This window comes from Chelon labrosus (assembly GCF_963514085.1).
Source record: "Chelon labrosus genome assembly, chromosome: 23".
In the NCBI taxonomy this organism is placed as follows: domain Eukaryota; kingdom Metazoa; phylum Chordata; class Actinopteri; order Mugiliformes; family Mugilidae; genus Chelon; species Chelon labrosus.
In genome coordinates this window covers 16,538,025-16,561,189 of record NC_140356.1, presented here as the reverse complement: position 1 = coordinate 16,561,189, position 23,165 = coordinate 16,538,025, and the positions used below count along the sequence as shown (strand labels likewise).

General features: G+C 42.5%; 1 protein-coding gene across 1 annotated transcript; it reads right to left on the bottom strand.

Annotated features, from left to right (window-relative positions):
• Window positions 1-598: 598 nt before the first annotated feature.
• lin7a (lin-7 homolog A (C. elegans)) lies at window positions 599-22,834 on the bottom strand. Its single transcript, XM_084573494.1, has 5 exons — window positions 22,727-22,834; window positions 11,528-11,599; window positions 6,846-7,055; window positions 6,359-6,574; window positions 599-2,410 (listed from the first exon to the last, which is right to left on the bottom strand). Exons 2-4 carry the CDS (start codon window positions 11,585-11,587, stop codon window positions 6,359-6,361), a joined length of 486 nt encoding a protein of 161 aa, XP_084429620.1. The 5' UTR covers window positions 11,588-11,599; window positions 22,727-22,834; the 3' UTR covers window positions 599-2,410.
• Between the last annotated feature and the right edge of the window lie 331 nt (window positions 22,835-23,165).

Here is a 23,165-nt window from a genome sequence, read left to right as displayed (position 1 = left end):
TTGCGCCTAAAACAAGTCGTACAAATGTTTCTACCTCTGAATCTCCTCAGTTAACCTTTCCTCGATGTGTTCCATCTTCACTGATCCAAAACAATTGATTTGAAAGTTGTAGAGATGGAGAAGCAGCCGTGAATACTAAAGCGGAAATGTGCTACTTCCAAGTGGACCAGTCACAGCTCTTGTGGTCTGCGTCGCCGCGGCATATACTTCCATTTCTGGAGAGGTGTACTTCAGGCCTTCAGGGTCTGCGTAGGGTCTCGGGCATTGACGTAGCTGCGACGTCAAATTGGCTCAGAATCCTAAACCACCTGTTAGGTGGAGCCAAGCAATTCCAAGATGGCGACGGCCAGAGATGCCGCACTGAGCTTCAAAGCCGCTCTTCAGGAATCTAACGGGTGACGCCAAAACCACTAATGCCCTGTTACCTTACACCGAATGACACCATCACATGCAATGCAGCGTGGGGACACAACAGACGAGTCGACAAACCGTTCACTGTACACAAGCACATAGATTTATTTATACAAATATAGTATGTATAACAATTGCATATCAACAGTTTGTCTTTTTTTTTTTTTCTTTTCAAACCTTTACTGTAAGTACGGGACCATCAGCTTCAAAAAATGCAAGTCTATTAAGAAAGAGTACCTGTGATTTAAAGATAGAAAAAGGGGGAGTGAGACGTGGGTGAGAGCGAGGGACAAAAAATATGTGAATGTCATTTCAAACCTGGCAAATAAGACCTCACTGCTAATAGGTTATTTGGGAAATGGTCAATGGGCACATAATATGGATAGAGGAGGCTTTAGCTCTGCTGTTAAGGTTAAAAAACTTAAATTGAATCACCACTTTCTGTAAGTTTTAAAGAAATTATCATTATTTATCATTAAAAAAATCAGTTGTTAACACAGAGAGCGTACTTGGGAGGAAAAACCACCTTCTGGCATTCACTTTTTTAATTACTCTGGGATAAATGGAAAAAAGAAAGACGTGGTAAAGCCTGCATGGTTGAACAAAAACAACAAAAAAGTCAGAAAATGGAAAACAAACAGTCAACAAGGAAACACAAGAGATGAGGAGGTGAGAAGCAGAAAACAACACCAACAACAAGGAGCGCGTAGCACCGAAGAGCGCCAAGCGACAGAAATGAATCATTAAGCAAACACAGATCGGCGGATTACCGCTTTAACTCAGGTAGTTCAGGTACTCGGGTGACGAGAGAAAACTGATTTTTCTTACGGATACGGACGGAAAGGGAAGGTCAAACATTCCACGCAGTCTCTCACAATGATTGTCAAAATGAAGGAGACATTTCCACACGAGCTAGAATCATCATCTGTCGTATAATAATAATTATAACTTTATTTAATAGTAATCTTCTACATAATATTTAAAAGGAACGATAGAACTTTATGTTAAATCTCTGATCTCATAAACTATAAAATAGACGGGAAAATAAATCCATTCAATTCCGTTAAAATGAAAACTGACGACATTCTGTTAATCTGTCGGAAACAGGACGCAGTTAACATTTCAGAGAGGACTGATCTTTGTAAGATATATATATCTATATATATCAAGTAGGTAAATTTCACTTGGGAGTAGCTTATAAAGTCTTTTATTGATCGCCGTTATTGCACGTTAATTGTTCACGCCGCCTGTAAATCGATAATCTCTTCAAATGGCACAGAGATTTGGACTCGGAAGCTGCCTCGCAGTGCATAAGACCCGGTTTTGCTTTGCTCTACATTTGCACATAAACTCCCGTGTGTGTGCGTTTGTGAATTTCAGTGGCAGAATGTAAAAACCGAAGAGTGTGTGTATGTCTGTGTGTGTGTGTGTGTGTGTGTGTGTGTGTTATTGCTAAACCTACAAGATACAAAATCTTTTCTTGCTACAATATAGAAGGTAAAAAAGAGTTTTATCCAAAAACGGGACAAGTCTGACACGCGCGCACACATAGAAAGAGAAAGAAATCAATGGTCATTCACACGGAGACACAAGCACCAGTTGAAGAATCAATAAGAAACACCACTGTACAAATGATGGCAAAAATGGTTCCACTGCGCAATGGACGTAAGCAATCAGGATGGATAAACGGAAACAACAAACACAAGAACTTAGAAAAGGGAATACAAAGTCAAACTGGAACGACTGTCGCTGTTAACCTCCCTCATACTTTTTTTTTTAAACAAAGCACCGATTTCAGGACAAACGCTCTCGTCGCTTTTGCTCAGTAGTAAGCCGTGGTACACTGGAAGGGAGAGAGTAAAAAGAGTCTTCTGCTTGTTGGTTTCCTCCGCGATGGGAGGGATTCCTTTGGGATCCTCGACTCGGCGCAAAAAAACAGGCGGTCTGTTTGGGATCCGCCTTTTCCGCCACCCTCCTTCACTTCTTCTTTTGGAAAAACCTGCAGGTCAAAAGGGAAGGAAAGAGAAACAAGCTGAGAGCAATGCCTTCGTGCTCTGGCTGCACAGTTTGATTCTTGCAACCGGCTTCAAATGCTCGAGAATGAATTGTTTCCGGGTGCCGTCAAATGTGATTTTTGTTTACCACGCACACAAGAGACCAAATGAAGGCCCTCGTCTTTTCATAATGTACTAAGGGGCAATTTTCAGTACAGTTAGAGTATAACTTGTAGCTTAACTCGTAAGACTTGTGACGGGTTTGCAGACATGTCCAGAAATGGCAGAAGAGGAAGCTAAGTCATGAGAACACTGCTGCTCGGCAACCGTTGCTAACCAAGCTAACTGTTTAGCAAGCTAATGACTTGGTAACTTAAGGTAGGAATGAAAAGGAATAATAAAAGGATGAGGCTACTGGGAATATCATCATTTTCCACATTATAATTCAGCATTTCTGAAAACGTCAGCAAACACGTCACAACTTGTGGAAAACTTTCCACTTAGGAGATTGCTAATACCCCAAGAGGGGCTTGCCCATATTAGCGATGTCGATTAGCGGTATCGCAAGATCGGTATCGGGGCCGTTCCAGGCATTTTTAAAATTAAACTTTTGTTGTTACTTGTTGTAGCTCTGCCATAAAGCAAAACCACATCCAGTAGCGTGGAAACTTCTTCTTCTTTTGTTTTAATGGCACTGGCTAATGTCAAAGCAGAAGAAGAAGAAGACATGTCTGGTGTGTAGAAGTATTTCACCGTGGATAATCAAGTCAGTCGGACAGAAATTTGTAAACTGTGGATGCTTGGTGAGGTGGTAGTCATTCAATACTATCATATTCGTTCGCAAGCTACAAAAAGATCATTAAAATTGAATACATTGAGTAAAGGCTGCACAGAAACAAAAACAACAAAAACAATGAACGCTACGGTTAAAAGAAGAGAAAAGTTTCCTGGAGACCACATCAAGACAAAAAATATTACAGGAGAGAGAGTTACAGGGTTTATTGTGTTGGACGAGCTTCTGGAACCAAGGTACAACCTTCCCTCTTGACGAGTTTGGGTTAAGGTGTAATTATCGCATTTACTTTGACAGTCCTACTTATTAGACTTAATAGAGTCGGAAGGCACACATGTGATCTAGGAGAATACAAGTAACATAAGAAATGCTTATATGAATCTCCAGAGGAGGAATTTTTATTTATTTTATTTTATTTTTTAGGATCGGATTGAGATTCGGATATGGCGATACTCAATATTAAATGATTGGGATTGGATCAGGAGACAAAAAGACTAGATAAGGACATCATGATCTATTCATATGGACTCTTTTTGTGGCCAACACTCCATTTTAAGGTACCTGGCTGTCAGCTTGCTAAATCGTTGGCCTCTGTGGTTTCTAAACACCAACGGGTGTTCACATGACTTATTTGGACGCCTAGCATTTTTCGTACACAACTTCCAGTGTCGTAACACAAGCTCATGGATTCAGTCTGAAGGCTGCATCTGAATTTTAAGCTAGGAACCTATTAACCGGGGTCGCTCAAACAAAATACAGACTTTCAATAATGATGTGAGATAACAAAAACAAAAAAGGGTCAAATCTTGCTCGAAATACCTCCATTAACATCAACAATACAACATGTACCGTATGCAACATTTTGACTTGTCGGAGCAAAGGAAGCACAGGGAAGGTCGTGCTTTTGAGGATACACTTAATGGGACTGAGCCATGATAAATCCACCCTGCATGTCAAAATGTCACCTGTGAGAAAGGTGTATTGATCAGTCGATCAAAGCCCTCAACAAAATCTACCTTCAACCAGTTGGCTAACATGTTTTATTTTTATGTTGTACTCAGAGAAGAAGGAATAGACAGTGGGAGACAGAAAGAGAGGTGAATACCGGGCAAACCAGGGGCTTACGTTGCACTCTCATCTGCTTGTGCGTGTCACTTGGTCGGCAGCCTCTTGGCCGCCAAAGCAAATCTCTGTGGTCAGCATGCCGGCATTGATAAAACATGATCCCTGCTCGGCTCGCTGTCTGTAGCTCCACCGCAACCAACTGTTACAAGCTCCCAAATACCTTCCCAAGCCGCGCCGTGCCAAGTGCAAGACAAGAGATATGCTCGGGGATTTAGCATCAATGCCAAAGAGATTTTGGACAAATGCCGGCCTCCAATACGTCAGGGGAACACTTAAATAATTTGAGAAGTCTGGGCAGAATTAGCCATTGCATGATAGGATTTAGCTTCATGGTCTGATTAGCGTCTGCAGTTTCTCCTTTCACCCCGTGAAAGTGCGAGTTTGCTTTAGTTTGACAGGCAGCTCTGTTCAAAGTTTGAACTGTAAAAAAAATAAAAATTAAATCAGAGCTATACAGACCCTCCATCCTGCTTTAGCCTGCCAGGAGCTACAGTGCAGGCTGTACCTGCTTATCCATATACCTTCAGAGCATGAGCCATAGATGTAATCAGTCCAAGCTTGAATAATTTACAGCCTTTACAACAGTATCACCGGCAGAATACAGAGGAAGCGGTAATGTTTGCACAGAGGATCCTGGCTCCTGAGTTTGCAAATCATTCCAGTGAGGTTTCAAGCTTGGTGCTGGGATGTATACGTCTGCACAAAAGCCAACAGAAGTGCTTGCATGGCAAAACAAAGGAGAGAACTTGCAGGACTTCCGACTTACTTTTCTACCATCTGAATCCTTTTAATGTCTGTTTGGAAAATGTGCAAAAGAACATTTTTATTACACAGCTTATAAAATAATCAATAAAAAATGCCTTAAAATTCTGAATGAATTAAACGGAGGCTGACGCAAATGATAAAAATGGTTTACCGTCAAAGTCATCTGAAGATATCTAACAAATACAGGAACAGCTGGGAGGTCTAAGCCTGATGCCCTGATGCTCATAAAGGAGATGACAAGACATTCCGTGGATAATTTTATCACCTTTTGATTTGTTTTACTGCTCGCTCGCAAGTCCAAAAAAAAAACAACTAAATCCTGTTGAAGCTGAAAGATCGTTTGAGCTAATTTCAGTTTGACCTTAATCAGACTTATATAAATAGAAATAAAGCGAAAGGCAATGAGAGCAGTCCTTTAGTTACTAAAAATTAAACCAATCTGCAGATTTAAATGACTAAATTCATGATAATTGGCTGGTAAAAGGACGATATTTGGGGAAATTAATCCGTGCTGATCCGTGCATTTTGTTTTCCTCAGCTTTCAGTCTTTATGCTAAGCTAAGCTAAGCTAAGCTAACCGTCTTTTGCTTGTAGAAGTCCAGTTGCCTTTCCTTAACGTTTTTGGATATACCATAGTCTGGATGACTAAAAATCTTCCCAGATATTAAAGCTGCATTTACACTAGCAGTCCTCTGGAGGGTCGGGGGGGGGGGGGGCTGGAGCCTATCCCAGCTGTCATTGGGCGAGAGGCGGGGTACACCCTGGACAGGTCTCCAGTCTAGAGAGACAGACAACCATTCACACTCTCACCTACGGCCAATTTAGAATCACCAATGAAGTTGGAGTACCTGGAGAGAACCCACACAGACACAGGGAGAACACGCAAACTCCGCACAGAAAGAAAGGCCCCAGTCGGACCTTGGAGTCGGACCTTCTTGCAGTGAGGCATCAGTGCTAACCAAGCTAAGCTATTCTTTGAGTAGCTTGTACTCTTGTGAAAAAAGTGAGGGGTTGTTTCTGCAACAGAACTATAAAAAGGTTCCCGTGGTCTGAAAGAACCTAAATTCTGATATTCATTCCCTAAAGAACGTCTGTCAAGCTTCTGTAAGGTCTGATTGACGACTTCATTGGTCAGCGTGTGCTTGAATAAACCCTTCATTTTAATTTAAACTAAATTAACGTAACTTTATGTCCAAGTCAGCGTTTTCCCTTCCCAGCATCCACTTACCCACTTCACCCCCGTCACCCTTAAAGCAATGAAGCGCCTCACCTACGACATGTGGTTCTGCTGAGAGGACATGTTCTGCTGTTGCTGTTGCTGCATGAGGAGCTGCTGCTGCTGACGCCGCCGGGCCGTGCGCAGCTTCTCGAAGCGCGCCTCCATCTCCTCCAGCACTTTGGGGGTGTAGCGGACCACCAGCTTCACGCTGTCTTTGGCCGCCTTCAGCAGCTCCACCGCTTTCTCGTGGTGCTCCCCCTCGACGCTCTGCAGGGGGGGAGGTTCATGGAAAACTTAAAAGGAACTGATTTTTGAGCCAATGAACGGAAATTCAAGTCTATCCAGTGTGCAACCCTGTGACCTCGGCAGCTCCCTTGATTGTTAACTCACATATCAATGCAGGAGTCAAACAGTTTGTGAAAAGCTGCTAAAAATACTTCAGTGGAGTTTACATATTTTGCAGCTGCAGGCTTTTCTACGCTCTCCCTCCAATCTATTATCCTCTCCTCCCATATGGCGTAAGTCTGGTTGCACCTACCACACCGTTGACAGACAGGAGCTGGTCCCCTCGTTTTAGGCCGCCGTGCCTCTCTGCAACGCCTCCGGGAATGATGCGGGAGATGTATATGGGGGAGTTCTGCTCTTTGCCGCCCATCACGTTGAAGCCGAGCCCTTCCTCTGTCTTCGGCAGCTCCACCACCCGCGGGTGGGAGTGACCTTCGCTGGCTGCGAAGGCTGCGACTGTGGCCTGGAGGAAAGGAGGTAAGGTGCTGCTTGGTGAGCATGCACTGAAAATTGAGCCATCTCACCAGAGAATATGACACAAATTCAAACAGAAATGCATTATAAGAAGACATTAGCTGAGTATTCTGAGTGTGGACATCATGGCAGAGACAAATAGACCACAAGGGACTTTGATCTGGACCAAGAAAGAGGCTGGGGTAAATCTAGGACTGGCTTTTAGGCGTAACAGTGGTGACAAATGCTAGTCCTTGCATAATAGTGCCATCATTAAAGTCAGTGCACCTGGTCTGACATCATGTTTGCAGCTTTTGCAACCCGACATTTTCTTTTTCAAAGTCTTGCCGTCCAGTACCCGCTTCTAGCCTTCTCACTTTGAATGCAAAGGACGGACACCATTACAAAGTGACTATAACGCTGGGTGTAAACCTCTGCTGCACCTGCATTTCAGCGAGAACAGGCATAAAGCATTAGGATTTAGTCGGGGCTGGGGATTTAGACTCCACATGAGAAGTTCTCTGGCTTCCCAGGCGCACGTATTAACACATCCAAGTTTCACGCTGGGAGGAGCAGCCAGACAGACTTTCACCCTCAGTAGCTCTAGCAGCCAGTTGAAGTTGCTCACTGGCTGTGGGGTTGTCTTTGAACTGCGAGCCAAGCTCCTCGCTTCTTGTACGTTCACAACAAAGCGCCCAGGAGCTTGTTAGCCGAGCTCGGGAAAGCTAATGGCAGGCGAACAAAGAGACACCCCCGTGCACATTCATCCGCAGATGCACTGCCACAGGTGCTTCGCTGTCAAGTCAGCATCATTTATGATATGCGAGGGGGGAAAGAGAGGGAAGGGAAGGGGAGAGCTGTGTCTGAAGCTTTTGCAGATGTGTATCGAAATTCCCAGCAGCAGAGGAGCTGCTTGGCACTTTGAGGTCTTTGACGCTCCCTCCAGGCAGCGCCTCCCATTTCAGCTCGCTCTTCCATATTCATATGCGTCATGCTGATCCGCATTCATTTCTGCTCAAACCCATTTCACCGTCCTCTCCCGTTTTTATCTGCTAATTGTACTATTACAACCACCCCCTCTCCTTCCTTTTTACTCTCTCCGGCCGTCGCCTTTTCTTCCTCCGCTGCTCGCTTTCCGTCCCACTGTGTGTGTAAAAAAAAAAAGCTAAAAGGCAGCTCCTCAGCATGCATACCGACGCCTCCCAGGCCTCGCAGCGCATCGACCTTCACAACTTTATCTGGGTTTCTGCAAATGAAAAAACAATCTGGCAGATGGCCGACCAGAGCCCCTCAAACACAGGAGGCATTTTAAATGAAAAGCTAGCTGGAGGTTGACACACCACGCTGTATATAAGTATGCAAAGTCACTTCATTATCAGCTCCCTTTTCACTTCTCTGAAAGTCCCAGTCTTCATCAAGATCAGTAATAAGTGCCTGGGGCCAGGAATAAGAGGCTGAATTGATTGAATTAATGAAGCAATCAAAGAGAGTCGAGATGTTCGGGGGGGAAACAAAAAGCCCGACTGTCGGGAGATTTTACTAAGTGAAACACTTGAGAAAACTTGACGAGCAGAAACGTACATTTCGACTATTTCATCACTGTTGCGATTCGTTTTCAATACCATTGCTACAGTATGCATTAACTCTCCTTTGCATATATGCTGACTGAGTGTAGGTGGCACTGCAGCTTAGCTTCAGTGACTGTCTCAGCTACTTTTTAAAAATACCCAGCGTTCCCTGTTGGCAGTATCCCCCACAGCTTGGTCCGTTCAGACCATTAGCTGCATGCTTAATTGCCCAGTGGATAATTTTAATAAAGATTCAGGAGCAGTGACTTCGGGGCAAAGACAGGAGAGCAGGAAAGAGTTTTAAATCACGTCTTTACGGTTGCTTCCCAGGACGCAGAGACACTTTTCTCTCTCCTCAGCTTAACTGTCGCTTAACTTTCTTTTTAGAGAGAAATAGGCCGCCTTTCTAGTCTTTAATAAAGATGCTGTTTCCGAGATTAGATGGTATATGGTATAAAGATATTCCAAAAAATAATAAATTAATCTTTTCTCAAACTTAATCCGTCCTTTTGGGAGAAAAGAAACCCTGATACACCATTTGCACATCTTCAGAAATTATCTTGACAGTTTGGGAAATACACTTCCTTGCCAAGAGCTATGTGGGTAATTTATGGAGTCAAACGGCTAGGGAGTTAGCCTAGTTAGCTTAAACTCTTGAAGCAAGGGGCCAACCAGGATACAGTCAAGCCTCACTCAAGGTTCTTTACCATTAACATCTCGTTCTATGTTGTCTAAAGGATTGTTTTCTCATTTTCTGAATTGAACTATTGTGAAACGATTAGCCAGGCTTGAATAGCTGCTGGAAGCCGGTGCACACAGCCAGACCGGCCTGGTACTCTCCAAAGCTAAAACAGATGAGGATGTTTGTAGTTGTATTTGAAATTGCTGGACCTACTGTGCTACCACTGTCCCTCATTCCTCTTATCTTCTTTCAGTGCTCTCCAATGTTAATGGTAATCTGAGTTAGCCCTGACCCTGCAGATCGCTTTCTTTTGAATGTTGAGTTTATTTTTCATCTAAAGCATCAGAAACATTGCTTGAATGAGTCTTAGATTAGGATCTAGTTCATTCTTAGTGACCTCCAGAGATGGTTTATTCAGAGAACCCAGGTTACATCTGTAACCAACATTTTTCCGCCACAGAACCCTAGCTACAGTTTCCGTCGCTATGGTTACTCCCATCCACTACACAATTATTACTAATTGGCGTAAAGCTACCGGTGGACCAGCACAGGATTGTCATTATACACAAAAGATTTAAAACATGATGATTAACAACACGGACGTTCCTGCACCATATCTTTACCCTCCTTGCTCTTGCTTTTTACTCAATACGGAGACAGGACAAGTTCATTTCATCTAAATAAGGCCACAGAAATCCCACACATTTGTATGAAAATTTCATTAATGAGGGTCAGAGGAGCCGGAAGGTGTGTTTCTGAACCTTGGACAGGGCAAGGCTGCCTGTTTCCCTTCCGCTTGCAATCATTATGCTAATTTGAACTGATTACCTCCCGGCTCTGGCTCTGTGTTTAATGCTCTGAGAGTGGTATTGATCATCTCATCAAAGTCTGAGCGAGAAAGTGAAAAGGTGTTAGTCCCAAAATCTTGAGCCGTAACCAGGTGTTGAATTGCAATTCATCAGACTCTGCGGTACTACTGTGTGCAGAGTTAGCAGAGCCAAACAAAAGAGAAAAGAGCCGGTCAGCAGCTCTCATAATATGAAGCCTAATACATTCTCTCTGTGTTCGTACACACAAACACACTCTTCCCTTTGTTTTTGTCATCCTTTTCCACCCACTCTGCGAAGAGGAGTGGACTCAGCTGGACACTGAGCCAATGGAGGACATGTAAGTGCTCTCATGTCTCCGCTTTTCCATGCATTTAATCCTCCTCTCAACATTAAATCAGACTTCTGCCTTTGTTTTCTTTCATAAAAAGCCTGCGTCTCTTGCCGGTGAGGTGTTGTCACCTCTTTTGTCACAACACAATTTGCTTATTCCGCTCACGCAGCACCTTGAAATGTTTTGATTTTGTCCTTTACCTGTGACATCTAAACAGCAAGAAACAAAAAAACAGCCTCCCAAAAAATGTAAGCCAGTCAAGTAGAAGAAACAAGAGTTTGAAAATGATTCATAGGAACTAGTAATTGGATAACTCTGGGAGGAACATTATTCAGATTTACAGCTGCAATAAAAGCCTTTAAATAACTGGTGATTGTTGGAACAAAGAATGGAGAACAAGAAATCCCAGTGCAGCCCTTGAGACATTAAACATTTAGCCCATTACGTACTGTCAGTGGCCGTCTTTCTTCTCGGAAAATGGGTTTTGATTCTAGTGCTGATCGCAACTGTGGTTGACCTTACGGTTCACGTTAATTTCCCCAAAGCACACCGACTAAAAGTACATTTGTTTAAATGGTTTGAGGCAGGCAGGGTGTATGACCTCTAAATCATCAAATGAAAGCCATGGGATAGATATGAAAATTGGAGAGTGTTTCACTGGATGCAAAATGAGGACACGCCCACGAGTGCAGGATGAGTCATCAACATCTTTCACTTTCCAGGAAGTGACAAAGGCTAAAATACCATTAATAATACTGCATTTTTTGTCATTGTTAGGCCAGATACTGGTGCATATGTGAAGTATAAGAAAAGGAAAACACAAATTTAATTTCATGTTAACATTATAGTTGGATGCAAAATTAGGCCACGCCTTAAGTGCAGGATGAGTCATCAGCATTTTAAAATGATTTTCCAGAAAGTGACAAAGGCTAAAATATCATAAGAATAGCATTTTTTGTCACTATTGGGCCAGATACTAGTACATATGTGAAGTATAAGAAAACGTTAACATATAGTTGCCCTCTCATTAGTTACCGTTTTCAGCAATGATAAAAGAGGCGTATGAAATACCTTAGCTGTGGCCCTCGCCTGGTACTCTGGACAGCCATTCACTGTAATTGTTTCATGCATGTACTGGTACACCTGAAAAGAAATGCAGAGAGACAAGTGTTTTAATTACACATTATTGAAATCTGAAATCACCAGGCTGCATCTGAGCTCACACTGTCCATTTCCATAGTCGTATAATGGTTTTCTTTCACAGCCGGCTGCTCAGACTCACACTGCATTATACAGTAACAGACTGACTGAGGGTGGAACACATGGTGCTTGGTGATTGTAAGTTAGGACAGATATAATTGCTAATATATAAAAGTAATAGTCGAGATGAAAGCTAAAGCAACTATCATCTCTTTGCAAATATGTAAATATCAAGGATTCATCAAATTTCCATGCTGTAATGAAAATTCTTCTTAAAGTACGGCATACGGCAAGACTTCCTGCCAACAATCATTGGCATTATCATTGGCAAATGAGCCAAGAAGGGGGTTTCAATTACTATGTAGGTCCATTTTATGCCACTGAATGACACATGAAGAATAAAAGGTGTGGAATTATACACCAAAACCCCAAAATACAAAGCGATAACACCTGACATGACTTGGCGTGTTTGAGATTTGAGGGCTATGCAGAGCTTTGCAGATGAATGTCTAGCTGTTGTAGCTGTGGCAGTGTCCAAAATATGTGGAATTCACAGAAATGTATGCCTATGAAGATTATCAACCATCCACCTCTAAAACAAGGCTTAAACAAAGGCAAATGGCAAAGGTTTCACATGGGCACCACCCAAATATGTTCCCAATGAAAACATGTACTCCCCAATAGTGAGTTGGTATTGAAAAAGCCACTTAGATGAGTGGTGAAACAAGTCCAGTAGCCTTATTTTAGTCTGGTTTTAGATGTCTGGAAGCATAGATGTCTATCCTTGTGCTATTGTCGGTCATACAGCTTTGTGGTGTGGAGTGAAACCAGTGCCTGATAAACTCTGATGTGAGTGTTCCCTCTCTGGGTTAATCAGCAATAGTACAGTGTCATCCCTCAGGGGAGACAAACTCGTCAACTGTTGGCGAACACATGCGTCTCCACGTTGGTTGAGTCCCTATACTGTAATCCTTCACTCTACGGCAACGGAAAGCTGTGGATACCAAAGCAGTACCATCAGTCATCCTTCACTCATGACTTCAGGCTACAAGAAATCAAGGCCCAGCCTGAACTGCACCAAAAGGAACAGGTACTAACACAAAACTGCCGGGAATGAACTGGGTATGTCCGCTTGTGTAAAACAACGACAACAACAAGGTATTCTACCTATTCGGTGAAGCACACACAATCAGCGTAGACAGCTGACCTTTCCAGTTGAGATGTGGCTTCTGAGGACACTCTACGCATTAACTTGTTCAAAGAATAAATGAGAGAAGGAGGCCGTGTAGAGCGATGATGTACGGTTAATGCAGTTTAACACAAAAATTCCTTACAGCGTACTCTTAATGCAATCATTCTCATGATGGAATATAGTCAGATATTCCCTCCAGTGCCGCCACCGTATAATGAAGGGTACAGCGGCAGGACGGAGATAGAACATTTTAATGAATGAGACGTATGGGCTGATGACAAAAAAAGTCACAGAGGAACTATTTTTTTGCTGAGCTTGTTCAACTCGCTTGATGGAAAAACATCATTTCCAGCAGAGATCAGATGATTTCAGTTGCAATAATTGTGCATTCGCGGCAGCTGCAGTTAAATGAGCAATGTAATTTTAATGAGCCTAATGAAAGTGTGCATTTCTCCAAAAAAAAAAAAAAATCTTATTAGATAATAGTTAATGTGGCCCACAAACGATTTTAATCATCCGTTTCCAAAATGATATCTCGCATCAAAGCGAAGCAGCTCGTTGGAAGCAAACACTCCGGGTAGCTTTGACGCACCACAGAACAATGTCACAAAGGCTTCACTTATCTGAGTCATCAAAAGGGTGGATGTTGACAAGACTCAAACCTCCACACATTTATATGCAGAGATCTCAACAGTTGGAGAGAAGAAAAACCCATCCCTGAGCTGCTGTCGGCTGGTTTTGCTCGTGAATCTAAGACCGGGTCTATGTTTCAGACAGATTTACAGCGCCGGTGCATTTTGAGAAAGAGTAGGCTGCAGTCCTCGCACACTCAACTCCCAAATGACACCTTTTTCCCAAGGACTTCTTCCTCTTTTGCACTTTCCGAGGCCGAGCACAGCTTTATAAATGCCACGAAAGGCTTTCCTTGGCTCTGTCTTCCTAGAGAGCGGCTTCCTTTCCCGCTCAATTATCCATCTTCTTTCTTTTTTTTAATTTCTTAAACAAAACAGTGCTTCTAATTACAGCTATTCATCACGCGTCTACCTCTTAGCGCTTTCCAGACATGGAATCTGTAACAATGCTGGCTTCATCTATCTGTTAAACTAATGCCTTTTGGTCCCTCAAACACTGGTCTCTGTTATGTAAATGTTTAGTAATGGCTCTATTCAAACATGGCAAGTGTGTTACAGATAGAGCCGCTGCGCTTATGCAATACTTGGCATCTGCTACAGAAGAAAGAGAGCGGCAGAGCAGTGAGCTGAAAGGTAATGAGACCAAAGAAAGAGACAACTCTCAGAGGGTACATCACTGGTGCATTTTAAAACTTATTTTATAGCTTAAGGCTGAATTAATAACAAGAGTGAGCACGTGGGAGGACATAAAGTCTCTGTTGTGTTCTCTAATCATTTTCTATACCCAGTAAATTATTTATCAGATAAAATATGCAATGCTTCTACCTATTCTGTACTAGTGTAGTCTGAGAATTGCATGGAAACCAAAAACGTGCCTTAACATAGCAATATTAGCTTTCATTTGGAGTCAGTGTTTGTCCGATACTCACATTCCTTCTTGCTCTAATGTAAATATTTGATCATTTTCCCAAATGGCCACTTGAGGCTGGCTCCAAAACTCAATGCTCCACGTAAAAACGTCAAACTTTACATATGTGTTTACAGCCTGCTTCAAAAATGGTTTCGGTCTATATTGCAGGTTTCTGTACTCACCCGTTTAAATTCTATCTGTATTTAAGTTTAGGGAGTGGTCCTCGCAGGTAGCCAGCTTTCTGTCCACCTCGAAAGTCAGGCGCAGCCAAGATGGCCGCCTGCTTACATCCACACTGAGCTTCAAAAACACTCTTGTGACATCACAGAGTGGTTGTGCCATCTTTATATACAGTCAATTGTGTTTATAAGCTAAAAGCTACATTGTATCCACTTTTACCTTTTGACGTTCACCAGAGAACTGCTGCTCGTAGCAAACACACGACATTAGCTTCGCTCACTTGAATTTGAAGTCAACCTTTGAAAAGTCCGTCAGCTAGTTTGGTGCAAATGAACTAGGATAGATGACGTCGTCAGAAGGCAGCGATATAGGTTTCATTAAAAAATAAGTCGTGGGAATAAACAGATTAGAAGACGTAGAGGTTGCGAACCTTAAAGAAAATAATAATCCAAGAAGAAGAAGGAAGAAAACCAATCACTTTGGCCTTCATATAAATATATAGGGAGATTATTGTCTATTAGGCAAATTGCAATTGTTCTCTCATGTCAGCTTATAATGGTCATGTTCCAGGTTAGCCATAGCATGCAATGATCTTAATGCATGCAACAAGGACCATACAACAATGAGGCGTGTCATATATACATATATGAGAGACTCTTCTTCTTCTCTAGAAGATGAAAGAGCTTAGACATGCGAGTTAAACATTTGTTATTTGAAAAAGGTGTCTACCTCCAAGTGCAGATGGAAAAAAACATCTCAGGTGAGAATAAAAACTTCTAGATACATTGATGGAAGCAAGGCTAGTGCCATTTGATGTTAATTTTTTATAAAATAATTAGAAAATGTATGTTTTTGCGCTTTATTATTTCCTAGTTTATTGAATATATATAATTTTCTTTGTGCATAAGAAATGTGAAGACAGTGTCAACACATTTGAGCCCTACAACGAGTGACAACACGGAGCAAATAGCTCTTGTGAATGCCTCGTCTTGTGATGCCTTCACTTCGCTCCAAAGACGCCAGTTGTCTCGTGGGCACGTTTTCAAACCCCTCTGCCAGATTCTGAAACACTAAAACAGTGAGTGCGCTCTCTCCAGCCCGTTCCCTTCATGCCTCCATCGTCCTGGTGACACGGACACGCTCCTCCCGACAGGACGCCGAGCGCTGGCACCTACTCTGCACGGACGACGGCGCCACAAAGCCTGAGAATAGCGAGAGACGCCTGCGGGGGCAAACTGACGTGATGCCGCTCGTAACCATGGCTTCCTGTTTCATCTTCTGAGAGATGGAGAGGGGGGATGGGTAACCAGAGCCTGGTTAATGTTGTTGGAAACAGCACAGGACTAAACAAAACCCCTCTGGACGGGGTTTAAGCATGACACACTGGGAATATAACAGAACTTGCACCATTCATCGTTTATTAACTTAATGCGGCGTGGGTGGCAGAGGCGTTGTAATGAAATCAACACAATAATGCTGATTGCAAATCTCTCCTCCGAAGCAGAAAATCCGATGCAGTTTAATATCTGATGAAACATCGCTCTGGCCTGCTTATTGCACTTCCCCTGTTTGTCGAGCGGGACTCTTTTTTTTTGCGATATACCGCAAAAGAAGCCCCCCGACCCTCCCTCACCCCCCTCTCCATCATTTCCAACCGATTAGCTCTTCCAGTCATCTCGTCTTGTGTCCTTCTTTTCCCATTTGCAAGGCTGATTGACCCTGACAACTCATTCAGGGTGATTCAGTGAGACGAACGCAGAGTCTCGAGACTAAACCCCCCTCCACAACCTCCTCCTCCCCTCCGCCCTCGCCATCGATGGCAGGGAAAAGACCACCAGCTCATCAAACTCTGTCTTTTTTTGTCATTCGGCTGCCGAGGCGGCTCTTTCTTCTGTCGTCCATTCGTCACGCTGACAGCCGGCCTGTCATCCTTAACAAGGCTGATTCATGTTTTGCGATTTCTGTTGACACACGGCACAGTAGGGGCTCAGGTTTGGAGGCGGAGTTACAGTAGGTTTTTTTTTTTTTTTTTTTTAGGCTAGATTAGTATGTCCGCCCCGTCAGGCTCGGAGCCGGCCCATCAGACTGTGAAATGAGCGGCGTCACATATGTGCGTAGGGAAAGAAATCAATCACAGATTACACAACGCTCGCACTGGAAAGAAAGGTCGTCTTTGATAATGGACGCGGAGGTGAGTGTGATCAAAACGAACAGGAGAAAATTAAGTATGGTCTGACCAATGCTGATTTCTTTAAATACTTACAAGTAAGAAGTTTTGTTTTGTCTAATCTGAGGAGATTCCCCGGTGGGCTGGCCATCTCTCCTATAGAATCTTTATTGATAAAAAACACTGACCTTAAATTCTTTACCAAAAAGGTTTATAAAATCCTCTCCTCCCTTAATGTAGACAACTCAGACAAAGTCAGAAGTAAATGGGAGGCTGATCTGGGTGCTATTGATGTTGAGGCATGGAATGAGCTGATTGGCCGGCCCACTAGGGTTTTAGTATCTAACTCTATCTGGGAGAGACAATTTAAAATTTTGCATAGATTATTTATTAGCCCTGAAGCCCGGCACAGAATGTATCCAGCCTTGTCTGATATGTGTCTTAAATGTCAAACTGCTGCAGGCTCTTTTTTTCACTGCTTGTGGGGCTGTCCACTCATCCTGCAGTTCTGGAATACGATCATACAGCAGCTCACCCTCATCTTTAAACGCCATTTGCTTCTTGGTCCAAGGACTTGTTTGTTGGGACTCAATGATGAACTTCCTGCTGATCTACATAATAGAGACCTCCTTCACATTCTGCTGCACTGTGCCAAGAAATCTATCCTGGTCCTCTGGATCTCTGATAAAGCCCCATCCCTTAATCAGTGGTTAAAAATTGTGTCCAATACTATTCCATATGAAGCCTTCTCTACAGCATTAAAGGACAGACCCTTTCTTTTTTTCCGTACTTGGGATCCATATTTTGATTACTTGGGCTTTAATGCCCGCCAAAGGATGAGATCTGGACTCACTGACCTGGCCTGGGTACGAGACACTAGCCCGTTATCATCAACTTAGTGGTAAACAGATGACAGAATACCCTCAGATGCGCTCTCTCTCTCTCTCTCTCTCTCTCTCTCTCTCTCCCCTCTCTCTCTCTCCCCCCCCCTTTTTTTTTTTTTTTTTTTTTTTTTTTTACTATTATTATTTTTCCTTTTCCTGTCTGCATATCTTGTATTTTGTATCTTATTGATCATATCCTGTTTTTGTGTCTTTGCTGTCTGTCTCTGCTTTGTGGAATTCAATAAAAATATTGTTAAAAAAAAAAAAAAACGAACAGGAGGCCTGGATTCGCAGTTTAACCAATGTTTTACGGCTCTTTTAACTTGAAAGCAGTTAACGCCGACAGTCGAAACGAATTAGAATATGAAAAGAGGACGAAAATGAATCTTTTTAAAAGACCTCACCTGTATTTTCTCTTACTCCTAAGAATATAGCACTTATTTAAACTAATGCATGCACTTTTCCCCTTCCAGGCAACCACTGAAATCAAATTACTGTCATTACATTATGAAAATAAACATCACAAGATTGGTTTTGCATCACAATGAGCATTTGTTGTCCAAATTGCAATGTTGCGGCAGCAATTTCTGTGATAGAAAAAAAAGTGCTCATTTATTTCTTCCACTATGGTTCATTCAAATGCTGGTCGGAAGCTCAGAAATATGAGATTTAAGATTAAAAAACAAAAAAAATAAGCAAAAAGGCAAACCAGAAAGAGAATACCTTAAAAAAATCCGTTTTATTTTCTTATTTAAATGCATAGGAATAAATGAATGCTGCCTTGCGGTGCCGTAAACACTATGATTCTCCAAAGTGATGCTGAAACATTTCTTTTTGTCCCCGTTTAGAGACAGAAATGGAAGCACGCCATGTGTGAGAGGAAACGTATCATCTGTAAGGGAAGCGGACCCTGTGGTTGTGAGCGCTGTCTCCAGTCACAAACAAACACTTTTCAAAAAGACTTGCACGCATCAGGCCATTAAATCCAGCCTAACTGCTGCCTTCCCACTGAGATTCCCCGTCCTCCTCCCAAAGAACGTCTCTCCTAATTGTTTCCGACACAAACGGAGGACGCAGCTGCGATATTCCAACGTGAAACCGTCTTTAATGTTAATAACAGTAATGCTCCGAAGTACGCAACAGCCAGCACTTAAAACACGCTCCTCCAGCTGGCTCAGCACTATAGAGAGGAGCTGTTGTATCATGGGTTCTCACAAAACCTGTAATCGACTATAAACCATAGTCACCTTCGCTGCTAAGCTGCTCTGATGGCTTCCCATGTGACTGTGTTCAGCTAGCTCTTTGTGGCTGAAGTGCATCTGCTTTTTATTTATTTATTTTTCTTTTTGAGACTCACTGCCTTTGCACTCCAGTGACTGGCACTGAGATCAGCCAGCCGGTTGCCAGCCGTGCAGCTAGTGCCAGGACGTGCCAGGCTTCCCCGAGCCGTGAGAGGAGAAGACTAGCCTTTTATTTCTCTCTGCCTCTTTGCATGATGTCAGGAGCTTCTTTTTTTTTTTTTCTTTTATGTAACGCTCCATCAAATTCAGTTTCTTCTAACTGGTGTCACCGCCAGTGTTGGGGGACTTTCTTTTGCTACGACTAGACAATGACTGGGCAATAATTGAACTCTTGCATCCATGAATTGAAGCTGTGGCTTCTTCGTCGGACTGCTGATCAGTTTTTAAGTGAATACAGTCCTTTAGGGACAAACAGCAGCACCGGGCTAAGGGAAGGTTGTATTCAAGGTCAGTTTAAAACGTAAGAATGCATAGATTTTTCAGTTACAAGCAAGAAACACTATCGTTTTCTAAAGCTAAACTTCAGTTGTAACACTCATCCTTACCTTTTCCTTATTACTTTTCTAATTGTGAGAAGGTTAAATCAGATTCTTCTTCATTTTTGTTTTCCTCTGGTAAATATTTAAAGGACCAGTGCGTGGGATTTAGTGACATCTAAAGGTTATGTTGCAGATTGCAACCAATCAATTAAGGGGAACTAAAAATATAAACAATGCTCTATTGAGCCAGCGTTTACTTTGTCCATTCTGGGCTACTATAGAAAAATGGCGGAGCAACATGGCAGACTCTGTGGTGGTGGGTTGGGACCTTATGTGGATATTAAGGGCTCATTCTAAGCTTTCAAAAGCTGTCATTTTCGAGTAATTATACCCTAATAAAACCTAAATATCTCATTTGTGCCAATGCATTCCCCTGAAATCCAACGTGCAAGGTGCTTTGGGCTTGGATCGTAGGTTTTTCAAAAAAGATCAATACTTTTGAGTTACTTTTCACTGGTTAGCCTTTCTGCTGTTTATGTTACCGATTGTGTTTTTAGATGGATAAACCGTTCCGAGCCATCGCCCACAGTATACCTTTTTCTTAACTAAAAACACGATTCTACACTCACGAAAACATAATTATGAAAATTATATTAAATTTATGACTGTAAATCCCCCTAAAAATCTTTCACTCTGGACCTTTAAAGGGGAACTACCATTTTTTACAAGCTGGACCTTATTTCTAGCATAAAATATGATCGTTTACTCACTCATATAACTTTGGTGTCATTTGGAGTGCTTTGGAAGATATTTAGATCCAGTGGAGCGCCGCGTATATCCATATAGTGGGAGTGACTGGGGCACCGAAATGCAGCCTCTAGAAAGCCCATTATCTGCCACAAAACTTGTTCATTTCACCAATATTTTGTTATGATACGCTAGTGCTATTCCCCGTTGAGTCTGGAGTTACCTGTTATCTATTCGCGGATGTGCAGCGGTTTGTTGTTCTTTGGCCAGCTGTTCCTCTCTCTGCCTCCACATCCTCCTTTCAACGAGCTCCTCATCCGTATACTCTGGCTCAAAACGGTAAGGACGTCCATCATAAACAAAGTCGTCGTCCACAACCTCAGAATCGGAAAAATATTGGTGAAATGAACCAGTTTCGCGGCAGATAATGTGTTATTTAGAGGCTGCGATTCGGTGCCCCAGTCACTCCCACTATATGGATATACGCAGATCTAAATATCTTTAGAAGGACTCCAGATGACACCAAAGTTATATGGGTCAGTAAACGGTCATATTTTATGCCAGAAATAAAGTCCAAGTTGTAAAAAATGGTAGTTCCCCTTTAAGTCACATACTGAAGATTCTTTGGGCTTGAAAAGTAAGTTTTGTCAAACACAGATTTCAGCAGTCAACATCCAGAAGTTGCATAGAAATCAATACCAAAAGATACCGGCGGCAATAAAATCTTATTACACGTAGGTTTAATTTACAAGACAATTCCCTTTAGTAAATAAAGGACGCTCTCCCCAACATACTGATCAAGTCTGCTAATTATCTTTCATTCTGGAACAAATTATATGTTCGGTTTGTTTACAATTAACTCACAGCACAAAGGCCAGTGAAGCATCTGTCATCCTCTCCCCGGCTCTTCAAACCGCGGCTTGCTTAACAAATTTGTGTCACTGGCTAATGCCACAGTACATCACAACAGACAGGACAATACATATACAAGATCTGCGGTTATCAGACTATGTACCCGTGCCACGGCGAGCAAACGCCCTCGTGTTTATTTTATAGCCCCTGTCCTTCTGATAAATGATGGGGAGATGATGGATCAGTCGGTGGCTGTTTAACGTGAATGTGACTTTTAGCAAGAGGAGAAAAACAAGAACTTCCGTTTTTACGATTTGCTTCGTCCCTGAAAAATGTGATTAAAAGCAATCTCTGGCAGCGATTCGCTTAATTAAAACGCCGTGTAACAGGCTAATCAAAGCCTCGGCTTAATGAAACGCTCATAATGTTTGTCTGTGATCATTTAAATGGGAATTTTTCACGCGGTCAAAAATTCACCGGGCCTCTGAGTTTTGCCGTTCAGCGGCAATAAAGCAGAGCAATAAGCCTTGACATTTTCATTATGCTGCCGTCATTTGTTGATTGATGTAGCACAACACTGACAAGAAAAGGTACATTCTGGGAGTGTAGCGTCAAGCTTAGCACTAGGTCGAATTCCAGGGCTTTAACGGAGCACGCTTTCGGTAAAACAACACAATCAGGGAGTTTTATCTTTCACCTTTCGCCAAGATATGATGAATACCTGCAGCCTTCTTCCACTGATCAAAATGCACGATATTAAGTCATTGGTCAGATTTATTGAGATAACACCTGCTGCACTTTAAAGGACTGCAAAAAAGAATTCCATAGTCCCTCATATCGTTTGAACAAGCTTTATAACAAATGATGACTTATAGCGCAATCGTATAAGTGTCAGTTGTAGTTTTAGTTTTAAATCATACTGTGCAACCAATGTATTACAAATCTTGAGGATAACTCCAGCACGTCATCATCAGAAAGTGGTGTGTCATATTATATGTTATATGTTATATGTGATGTGTGATTTTTTGTATGAGACTGTGATGTTAACATCAAATGCTGCTGTCTTTCTTTTATGGAATGAATTGATGTGTGAAGACGAATATCCTTTATAGGACAATAAAGACTCTATCTATCTAAACTCCTCTTTAGTCCTGCCAATCAACCTATTCCGTCATGTATGTTATTGACTTGTTTGAAGCTCAGTTAGGGTGCTACTGGTGGCAGCCATCTTGGAAGTGCCTGACTTCTCCTAAATCCTAATCTAATAATGGTGGAGCAACCCTTATTGTGCATTACTTTAAGTCCTATATGCAATTTGGGGCAGTTTCAACCTCAATATAGTTTAAATGCCGTCCTCGGCTTTGTATTTCTTTCCTGGAGGCTGCTACTTGGTTTATTTATACCACCGCCACATCATTGCTGGTGCAAAAGCCAGCTGTTAATATTTATAGAAACTTTATTTTTAGGGTTTGATTGGAATAAAAAGTACATTGGTGCTGGGGCGGATAACACAGAAACCATGACCGGACAGACGAAGGAACAGCAATTTCACCAACTCTGAGGGAAATTCATCACAGTACGGAGCACAGTGATTGATTGGAAAAGAGCACAAAAAGAAAAACACCACTGCAAGGTGTACGAGAAAGGTCACAGAAAAGAGAGTCATAGAATCAAAAGTCACGTCGGCGTTCACGGACCAGCGGTTCCCTCCCTGATGGAGACTCACCTCTCTGATGGCGGTGCAGAACTCACTCTGAAGGACCTTCTTCAGAGACTGAAGCTTGTGACCGGGAACATCGCCCGACTCCTGCAGCTTCTCCAGCAGCTCGATCGCCCTGGCAACATCTGGCAAGAGGAGAGAGAGAGGAAGAGATTGTGAGTTTATGTGTGTGGGTACTCGTGCCAAGAGGATAGAGGGGGGAAATGCCCCATTCAATTACATTAACAGCGTAGCCTTGACAAAGGCACTCGAGCAAATCAGTGGGTGGCATAATGGAAATAGACTCAGTCAAGGCCAGCGGTTGTGAGGAAGATATAATAGCAATCCTTCCCATGCATAGTATGCGACGGCTTAGCTCTATGCATAAGAATAAAGGAAATGAGGAATAAGCCAGGGACTCATTTGTTTAAAAGTAACCCGTCCTGGAAAGAGTCGTCACCAGCAG